A 9,910-nucleotide genomic window follows, 5' to 3' on the forward strand; every position below is an offset into this window, starting at 1 on the left:
TGTAATTCCAGCACTTTGGGAGGCCAAGGCGGGCAGATCACCTGAGCTCAGGAGTTCAAGAGCAGCCTAGACAACATGGCTAAACTCTGTCTCTACTAAAAATGCAAAAAAAATTAGCCTGGCATGGTGGCATGCTCCTGTAGTCCCAGCTACTCGGGAGGCTGAGACAGGAGAATTGCGTGAACCCGGGTGGCGGAGGTTGCAGTGAGCTGAGATCACACCACTGCACTTCAGCCTGGGTGACAGAGCAAGACTCCATCTCGGGGAAAAAAAAATAGTTGCTGTTTATTAATATCTTTCCTTAATATCTTTCCTTAGACCTTCAAGAGGTCATCCACCTTCATGCACACAACAACCTAGTGAAATCTGCTCTATTCTTCTTTTTCTTTTTTTTGAGACAGAGTCTTGTCGCTGGAGTGCCGTGGTGCGATCTCGGCTCACTGCCACTTCTGCCTCCCGGGTTCAAGCGATTCTCCTGCCTCAGCCTCCCAAGTAGCTGGGATTACAGGCGCACATCACCACACCCAGCTAATTTTTGTATTTTTAGTAGAGACAGGGTTTCACCATGTTGGCCAGGCTGGTCTCGAACTCCTGACCTCATGATCCACCCATCTCAGCCTCCCAAAGCTCTGGGATTATAGGCGTGGGCCACAGTGCCTGGCCATAAACAGGAATTTGTAATATTCATATCAAATAGTCATAAATGTTCATCCCTTCCTTCCTCTATTTATTTTTTTATTGTGCCATCCTGGAGAACAGCAAATTTTGTTTAGCGCCTCGCAAGGTGTCTGACAACACAGGAAATGATAATCACTGCACTAATGATAATAGCAAAGGCTTTGGCCCAGTTCTAAGCCCTCTAAGTTTATTAACTCAAAGCTCACAGTTCTCGGCAGGACCGCCCTGTCTCCTCCCCAGTCCCTGGGGTGGGTGGGTGGGGTTGCAGGACCCTCTAAGTGCCATCCTCCCTTCCTCTCTCAGGCCTCCCGGAGCGCGTGGAGCTGGCACCCCTGCCTTCTTGGCAGCCGGTGGGCCAGAACTTGACCCTGCACTGCCAAGTGGAAGGTGGGTCGCCCCGGACCAGCCTCACGGTGGTGCTGCTCCGCCGGGAGGAGGAGCTGAGCCGGCAGCCCGCAGTGGGGGAGCCAGCAGAGGTCACTGCCACTGTGCCGACCAGCAGAAAGGACCACGGAGCCCATTTCTCATGCCGCACAGAACTGGACATGAAGCCCCAGGGGCTGGGAGTCTTCCGGAACACCTCAGCCCCCCGCCAGCTCCGAACCTTTGGTGAGAGAAGGGGCTTCAGATGGTGGGTGATGAGCTGAGTCAGGGTAGAGGGTGCCCTGGCCTTGGGGTTCATGAGAGTGGGGTGCCCCGGACCTCACAGGCTTCTGGGAAGTAAAGCCCCAGGCCACTGGGCAGGGTGGCCGCAGAAGGGAGGCCCAAGCCGTGGGATCTTTGGAGAAGGCCGTTTTCACGGCCGTGTGTGTCCTGGGAAGAAGGGTGACGCAGTCAGCAAGAATTCCTGATTGGTGGGGGGATGAAGGTGTCCTGGGGAAGGCACGGTCCTGGGGATTGTGCTCATGCCCACCTTTCTCCCCAGCCCTGCCCGTGACCCCCCCGCGCCTCCTGGCCCCCCGGTTCTTGGAGGTGGAAAAGTCGTGGCAGGTGAACTGCATTCTAGACGGGCTTTTTCCGGCCTCAGAGGCCCGGGTCTACCTGGCGCTGGGGGACCAGATGCTGAATGCGACAGTCATGAACCACGGGGACATGCTAACAGCCACAGCCACAGCCACAGCGCGCGCAGATCAGGAGGGTGCGCGGGAGATCGTCTGCGTCGTGATCCTAGGGGGCCAGAGACTGGAGGCCCGGGAGAAGTTGACCGTCTTTAGTAAGAGGAGGCGTGGGAAGGGGGCGCGGCCTCAGCAGTCTGGGGGCGTGGCAGAGGGGGCGGAGACTAGCCGAAAAGGTGGGGCCTGACTTGCCCCAATAGTAGTTGCAACGTGGGCTGGGCCTGAGTGCCCGAAGTTGGACAAAGCCCAGAAAGAGGGCGAGGCTTGAACGCCGAAAGCGTGGCCTGGATATCCCGAGACGAAAGGGGAGGGCGGAGGGAGCGGCTTGACTCACAGGAAGGTCTCGTTCATTAAGCTCCTGGGCAATGCCCCGCCTTTAGGCTTCCTAGGACCCATTCTGAACCTGAGCGAGCCCAGCGCCCCCGAGGGGTCCACAGTGACCGTGAGTTGCATGGCTGGGGCTCGAGTCCAGGTCACGCTGGACGGAGTTCCAGCCGCAGCCCCGGGGCAGCCAGCTCAACTTCACTTAAATGCTACCGAGAGTGACGACGGACGCAGCTTCCTCTGCAGTGCCACTCTCGAGGTGGACGGCGAGTTCTTGTACAGGAACAGTAGCGTCCAGCTGCGCGTCCTGTGTGAGTCAGTCACCCTGACCTTTCATCCCTTCACCCCTGCCCTGGAAAGATGAGACGCTCCTCTGCACCACCGTGCTTCGGGTGTGTTGGGTGTCTGATCACACATGGTGGTTCCACAGATGGTCCCAAAATTGACCGAGCCACATGCCCCCAGCACTTGAAGTGGAAAGACAAAACGAGACACGTCCTGCAGTGCCAAGCCAGGGGCAACCCGTACCCCCAGCTGCGGTGTTTGAAGGAAGGCTCCAACCGGGAGGTGCCGGTGGGGATCCCGTTCTTCGTCAATGTAACACATAATGGCACTTATCAATGCCAAGCGTCCAGCTCACGAGGCAAATACACCCTGGTCGTGGTGATGGATATTGAGGGTGAGCTAACACTGGGCCGCGGGTCTGGACCGGCAAGCCGCGGGGGACGGGGGGGGTTGGAGACAGTGGGGACGCATATTGACTTAGCGCTTTCTCTGCACAGCTCCGAACTCCCACTCTGTCCCTGTTGTCTTGGCGGTGTTAGTGACCCTGGGCGTGGTGACGGTCGTAGTGGCCTTAATATACGTCTTCAGGGAGCATAAACGGAGCGGCAGGTACCATGTGAGGGAGGAGAGCACCTCTCTGCCCCTCACGTCTACGCAGCCGACAGAGGCAATGGGGGAAGAACCGTCCAGAGCTGAGTGAGGCTGGGATCCGGCGTCAAAGTTGGCGGGGGCTTGGCTGTGCCCTCAGATTCCGCACCAATAAAGCCTTCAAACTCCCTAATCTGTGGTTTGATTCCACCCGCGCTGCAAGGCTCTCCCACCCAGGTGCACATCCACTGAGTAGCGTCGCTGCGACGGAAGGGGGCGGGGTCTGTGGCGCGCAGACGCAGCTTGAACTCTTGAGAGGCGGGCTGGGGCTTAGCCAATGGGATAAAGGGGGAGGGAACGAGGTGGGGCTTCTCTCAGCCAATCGACGGGCGCGCCCTCGTTGCCGCTCTATGCCGCTCCGCCCCGGCTCGCTGGTCCCAGAAGGCGCCGGGTTTCCCAAGATGGCGGCGGACGTGTCCGTTACTCACCGGCCCCCGCTGAGCCCGAAGTCTGGGGCCGAGGTCGAAGTCGGCGATGCCGCGGAGCGCCGGGCGCCCGAAGAAGAGCTGCCGCCTCTAGATCCAGAAGAGATCCGGAAACGCCTGGAACACACCGAGCGCCAGTTCCGTAACCGCCGCAAGATACTGATCCGGGGCCTCCCGGGGGACGTGACCAACCAGGTATTGGGGGGGGGGGGCGGTGTAGGAGCGTGGCGGGAAATACCACGGTGCGCGTGCGCGGGGGGAACTGGGCGACACCAACGCTGAGGTGCGCGGGGGTCGTTGGCGGGGGCGTCCAAGCACCAGATCCACGCGGGATCGAGAGAGATCAAGAGCGGGATGTGGGGGGGCGGTGATGAAAGAGGAAACCGGCTGTGAAGTGAGGGAGGGCGTTGCTAGGGGCAACCACAGGCTTGGTCGACACCAAGTGATGGAAGGGGGCGGACAGCTGTGGTCCTGTTGGGGAATTGTGAATGGGCTAGTACACTGGACCACCAGTTGCCCCCTGCTTGGATGATGCTTTTCTCCACCCACTCTACCACAGGGTGGTGGGACCTCAAATCCAGAAGTTTCAGGACTGCGGAGAGTATGCCCCTCCATCTCACGCGTTTATTCACTGCTCTCAGAGATAAATCCGGAAGTAACAGCAGCCCCTGGGTCTCAGCCCCCAAAACCTCAGAATTAATTTGGGAAAATGGGGACTCCTGCCACCAGCCTACAGACCTACAGGAAGGAAGCGGGGCCTGTGTTCTATGGATCTTCTCATGGCTAATCTTCCTGCTAGGAGTGCCCTTCTCATGGGGCCAGCATGGGGCAGCGCTTCCCAATGCTCTTTGGACCTGGGGAAATGGCATCTATACTGCCCTGCCCTATGGCGGTGAAACAGGTTCTCGCTTCCTTCTGCTGAGAATCCCTGTTCTCTGGCCCACCAGCACACCTGCCACTGGCCCTCCCTGCCCATGGGTGGGCACCTGGCTAGTGGGACCCCAGGGATGTTGGGAGGGGCTGAATTTAGGGACAGATTGGGGCAGGCATCATTAAGGATGGTCAGGTTTGTTTCTGGGTCTTCCTCTCAGTGTCTGCAGTCTCTAAGCAGGAAACACATTGTTTCTCCTGCAAGATGCATAGTGTATCTGGCCCCAGCAGGCCCCAGCACTTTGCCTTCAAAGCTGGCTTGAGGCTGGGCACGGTGGCTCATCCCTTTAATCCCAGCACTTTGAGAGACTGAGGCAAGAGGCTGTCTTGAGCCCAAGGGTTCAAGACTAACCTGGGCAGCATAGTGAAACCCCCATCTCTACAAAAAATTTTAAATAATTAGGCATGGTGGTGCGTGCCTGTAGTCCTAGCTACTCAGGAGGCTGTGGTGGGAGGATCACTTGAGCCTAGGAGGTTGAGGCTACAGTGAGCTATTATCGTGCTACTGCACTCTAGCCTAGGTGACAGAGCAAGACCCTGTCTCTAAAAAAAAATAAAATAAATGAGCTGGTTTGCAAGAGGGCAGCCTTATCAGGAGGAGGAAATTGGGAGGCATGTGAACCCACAGAATGTGGGGCTTACTAGTAGGTGGGCTTCCCAGTCAGGTACCCGTGGGTGACCGCGCCGCCCGACTGCATGGCCTCCAGCCGATCTCTTCACTTCTCCTGGCCTAGGTTTTCTCATGTACAACATGAGTTTGTTAATACTTCACTTACAGAGTTGTTGGAAACAGTGAATCTTGCAAAAGGAGGTTCATGGAGGTTAAATGACTTCCCTAAAGGCATACTCCTTTTTTGTTTTGTTTTTTTTTTTTAGATGGAGTCTCACTCTGTAGCCAGGCTAGAGTGCAGTGGCTTGATCTCTGCTCACTGCAACCTTCACCTCCCAGGTTCAAGCGATTGTCCTGCCTCAGTCTTCCAAGTAGCTAGGATGACAGGCGCACTCCACTACATCCAGCTGTGTTTTTGTATTTTTAGTAGAGACGGGGTTTCACCTTGTTGGCCAGGATAGTTTCGATCTCTTGATCTCGTGATCCGCCCGCCTTGGCCTCCAAAGTGCTGGAATTACAGGTGTGAGTCCGGCTTTTTTTTTTTTTTTTTTTTTGAGACAGTGTCTCCCTTTGTCGCCCAGGCTGGAGTGCAATGGCACACTGCAACCTCTGCCTTCTGGGTTCAAGCAATTCTCCTACCTCAGCCTCCCGAGTAGCTAGGATTATAGGTGTGCGCCACCTATAACCAGTGGCGCCACCAGTAGCCACTCCTGGCTAATTTTTGTATTTTTAGTAGAGATAAGGTTTCACCACGTTGGCCAGGCTGGTCTTGAACTCCTGACCTCAGGTGATCCACCCACCTCGGCCTCCCAAAGTGCTGGGATTATAAGCATGAGCCACCCCACCCAGCCATCTAAAGGTATACCCTTTAAGAGCATGTTGCCTGGGTAATAGCACAGTCTGCAGCCAGGTTCTGAATCCCAGCTCTGCCAGGTATGAGCAGAATGACCTTGGCCAAATTACTGCATCAAGCCTCAGTTTCCTCAATGGTAAAATGGGGGGTGGTAATTGACCTGCCTTCAGAGCTGGTGGCAGCTATGAGGGCGGCACCGGGTTGCCCCCTTCCATCTCCAGTAACTCCCTGTCTTTTGTCTTGTATCTCCACAGGAAGTACATGACCTGCTCAGTGACTATGAGCTCAAATACTGTTTTGTGGACAAATACAAAGGGACAGGTTTGTGGGGCCATGGGGTGGGCCAGGGCAGAGAATGACTGTCCCTGAAGATGGGAGGGCCCTGGCTCACTGTCTGCTGCTCTGAACTTCAGGCCCAGTATTGCCCCCCAGGCCAAAATGGCAGGTTGCCCCAATCTACCTGTCATCCTGTCATCTTGGGACAGCCTTCATGTTCTCCTTGAAGAACACTGGGCATTGGGCTGATTCTCTTCCCTACTCCACTCGCTTGGCATTGAGCTAATTCTTGACAACGTTTGGCCATGGGTTCATTCTCTTCCTACCCCTCTTGCCTCTTCCTTACCCAGCCAGTCACCCATGCTTGTGTGTTTTTGTTTTGTTTTGTTTTTTGAGATGGAGTCTTGCTCTGTCGCCAGGCTGGAGTGCAGTGGTGTGATCTTGGCTCGCTGCAACCTCTGCCTCCTGGGTTCAGCCCATTCCTCTGCCTCAGCCTCCCAAGTAGCTGGGATTGTAGACATGTGCCACCACACCCGGCTAATTTTTGTATTTTTAGTAGAGACAGGGTTTCTACCTGGGTGGGGCCAGGTTAGCCAGGTGAGGAGGTGGGGCTCAGTGTCCACACTCAGGGAACAGCAGCTGCGAAGGCCCCTCTGGAGCGTGCCTGGTGTGGTCCGGATAGCAGTGGTGAGATGGGAGGGGAGGTCAGCGAGCCCACGCAGGCTGCACTGCACCCTGCAGCTAGAAGCCACCAGATGGATGTGGCATGATCTGGTTATCATTTTGAACAAAGCTTCCTGTGGCCTCTGGGTGGATTGCAAATCTGGGGCAGCACGTGGCAGCAGGGTTCAGGGCACTGGTGGCCTGGAAAGGTGGCAGGGGTGGGCAGTGTGTAGAGTGGGGCTCTGGAGTCCAGCTGCCTCGGTTCAAGTCCAGGCTCCCCTACTTGGGCACAGGGATGCTGCTCTGGGCCGGTTTCCTCACTGGCAAAATGTTGGTTGTGATGATTAAGTTATAACCATTTGACAGATGAGGAAACTGATACCCCCAAAGCCACCTGGGGCTTGGGGCTTAACTCTGGGCCCCAGTGAGCATGGGCTTAACCACTGCCCTTGGTATCATCCGAGTGACCCACGGTTCTAGGACAGAGCCAGGTCCACAGTTGGTGGGCGCTGCTGTGGGTGCGGGTGGACGCAGGGCTGGGAGAGGGAGTGGGCTTCGTAGAGCCTGGAGTCAATGGCAGGCGCGCTCGCCTGTGTGAGTCACCAAGGCTGGCAACTGTTCAGATCGGCGGGCACCTGAAATGCCCAGCATTTGGAGGTTCCACCTGCTTTGCAGGGTGGCAGGGTGGAGGGGCAGGCCCTCGGGGCCCGGCTGACCTCGCGCTGCCCTCCTCCCACCGCAGCCTTCGTGACCCTGCTGAATGGGGAGCAGGCCGAGGCCGCAATCAACGCTTTCCACCAGAGCTGCTTACGGGAGCGCGAGCTGTCGGTGCAGCTGCAGCCCACGGATGCCCTGCTGTGCGTGGCCAACCTGCCCCCCAGCCTCACACAGCAGCAGTTCGAGGAGTTGGTGCGGCCCTTCGGCAGCCTGGAGCGCTGCTTCCTGGTCTACAGTGAGCGCACTGGCCACTCCAAGGGGTATGGCTTTGCCGAGTACATGAAGAAGGACTCGGCTGCCCGTGCCAAGTCGGACCTGCTGGGCAAGCCGCTGGGACCGCGCACCCTCTACGTGCACTGGACGGATGCCGGGCAACTGACGCCTGCCCTTCTCCACTCCCGCTGCCTCTGTGTGGACCGCCTACCACCTGGCTTCAACGATGTGGACGCTCTGTGCCGGGCGCTGTCAGCTGTCCACAGCCCCACCTTCTGCCAGGTGAGCCTTGTGGAGAGCACTGGGGAGCAGGTGCCAGGCCCGGAGCACCTGAGGGAGTCTTTGGAGTCATCTACCTTTTCTTTTTTTTTGAGACAGAGTATCACTTTGTCAACCATGCTGGAGTGCAGTGATGCAGTCTCAGTTCACTGCACCCTCCGCCTCCTGGGTTCAAGCGATTCTCCTGCCTTAACCTCCAGAGTAGCTGGGATTATAGGCGCCCCGCCACCATGCCTGGATAGTTTTTATATTTTTAATAGAGGTGGGGTATTGCCATGTTGGCCAGGCTGATCTTGAACTCCTGGCTTCAGGTGATCCACCCACATTGGCCTCCCAACGTGCTGGGATTACAGGCGTGAGCCACCGCGCCCGGCCAGAGGATTTGAATCCCTGTGCAACTTCAGGCCTCACTGTCGCTCTGTCAGATGCAGGCGAGGCCACTCTTGTAACTGGATCTCGAGGCTTGCTCACCCCTCACCTCCTCATTCGCTGGTACCTTCATCAAACCTCCCATGGGGTCCCGGACCCTGGCCAGGCATTCAGGAGGCTGCAGAGGAGCCCACAGTCTATTTGAACCTTGGGGTCAGAGACTGAGGCTTCGCTAGATCCCAGCCCCACCCTCGAGCTCGGGCCAGTCACTGGCTCTCTGATCTACAGTTTCCCTCCTCCGTAAGCAGGGACTCAATACTTGCACAATGGATTGGCACAACAGGCCCTTGTTCATTCAGACCACATGTGCCAGGCACTTCTGTGTGTGCACCTCGCCCTGTGACAGGTGCAGTGGGGCGAGAATAGGCCAGACTCACTCTCTAAGAGCCCCCAGAAGGTCTTGATCCCCAGAGATCCTGAAGGGGATTCCTCCAGCACTCGCTGTGGACTCAGTACATAACCTTTAGTTGCTTCATCCTGTAGCAACCCTGAGAGACAGGTACTACTCCCATTTTCGGGTGAGGATACCAAGGCACACAGGGGTCAAGTAACTTGCCCAGAGTTAAACAGCCAGGGTCTGGCAGAGCTGGGATCGGAATACCGCAGCCTAGCTCCAGAGCTTGGACCACTGAGAGGAGGCCAGTGCAGAGGCTTAGAAGGGGTAGTCCTGGCCAGGCGCAGTGACTCACACCCGTAACCCCAACACTTTGGGAGGCTGAGGTGGGCGGATCCTTTGAGCCTAGGAGTTTGAGACCAGCCTGGGCAATATGGTGAAATCCTCTCTATACAAAAATTAGACAGGTATGATGGTGTGCCTGTAGTCCCAGCTACTCAGGAGGCTGAGGTGGCAGGATCGCTTGATCCTGGGAGTCTGAGGATGCAGTGAGCCTTGATCGCACCACAGCACAATGACACTATAGCCTGGGCAATGGAGCTAGACCCCCATCTCAAAAAAAAAAAAGACAGTCCTGGGCTCAGACCCCCAGCTCTGTGGCTTTGAGTGGGTCCCTCTCGTGTAAGTGGGGTACTGGTGTCCCATTTAAACCAGGTGTCTGTTGGGAGGCACAGGCAGGAGGATCACTTGAGACCAGGAGTTCAAGATGAGCCTGGGTGAGATAGCAGGACACCATCTCTATATTTAAAACAAGAAACAGGCTGGGTGAGATGGCTCATGCATGTAATCCCAGCACTTTGAGAGGCCGAGGCAGGTGGATCACTTGAGGTCAAGAGTTCAAGACCAGCCTGGCCAACATGGTGAAACCCTGTCTCTACTAAAAATACAAAAAAATTAGCCAGGTATAGTGGCACAGGGCTGTAATCCCAGCTACTCAGGAGGCTGAGGCAGGAGAATCGCTTGTACCTGGGAGGCAGAGTTTGCAGTGAGCCGAGATTGCGCCACTGCACTCCAGCCTGGGTGACAGAGCAACACTCCATCTCAAAAAAAATAAAAAATAAAAAAAAATAA

At 56.5% G+C, this 9,910-nt stretch overlaps 2 protein-coding genes across 2 annotated transcripts in view; both read left to right on the forward strand.

Moving 5' to 3' along the window:
* Positions 1 to 3,183, forward strand: part of ICAM3 (intercellular adhesion molecule 3) — a 7,774-nt gene extending 4,591 nt beyond the window's left edge. Inside the window, exons 3-7 of the mRNA XM_011954862.1 lie at positions 982 to 1,287; positions 1,604 to 1,891; positions 2,174 to 2,428; positions 2,548 to 2,796; positions 2,900 to 3,183. Coding sequence (XP_011810252.1) covers positions 982 to 1,287; positions 1,604 to 1,891; positions 2,174 to 2,428; positions 2,548 to 2,796; positions 2,900 to 3,102 — 1,301 coding nt within the window. The 3' untranslated portion in view covers positions 3,103 to 3,183. The remainder of the gene's footprint in view (positions 1 to 981; positions 1,288 to 1,603; positions 1,892 to 2,173; positions 2,429 to 2,547; positions 2,797 to 2,899) is intronic.
* Positions 3,184 to 3,326: 143 nt separating this feature from the next.
* RAVER1 (ribonucleoprotein, PTB-binding 1) overlaps positions 3,327 to 9,910 on the forward strand; it is a 29,869-nt gene continuing 23,285 nt past the window's right edge. The window contains exons 1-3 of the mRNA XM_011954861.1: positions 3,327 to 3,670; positions 6,123 to 6,189; positions 7,550 to 8,019. Of these exons, the coding sequence (XP_011810251.1) occupies positions 3,401 to 3,670; positions 6,123 to 6,189; positions 7,550 to 8,019 (807 nt within the window). The 5' untranslated portion in view covers positions 3,327 to 3,400. The remainder of the gene's footprint in view (positions 3,671 to 6,122; positions 6,190 to 7,549; positions 8,020 to 9,910) is intronic.

This window comes from Colobus angolensis, unplaced genomic scaffold, assembly GCF_000951035.1.
Source record: "Colobus angolensis palliatus isolate OR3802 unplaced genomic scaffold, Cang.pa_1.0 Scaffold39, whole genome shotgun sequence".
Taxonomy (NCBI): domain Eukaryota; kingdom Metazoa; phylum Chordata; class Mammalia; order Primates; family Cercopithecidae; genus Colobus; species Colobus angolensis.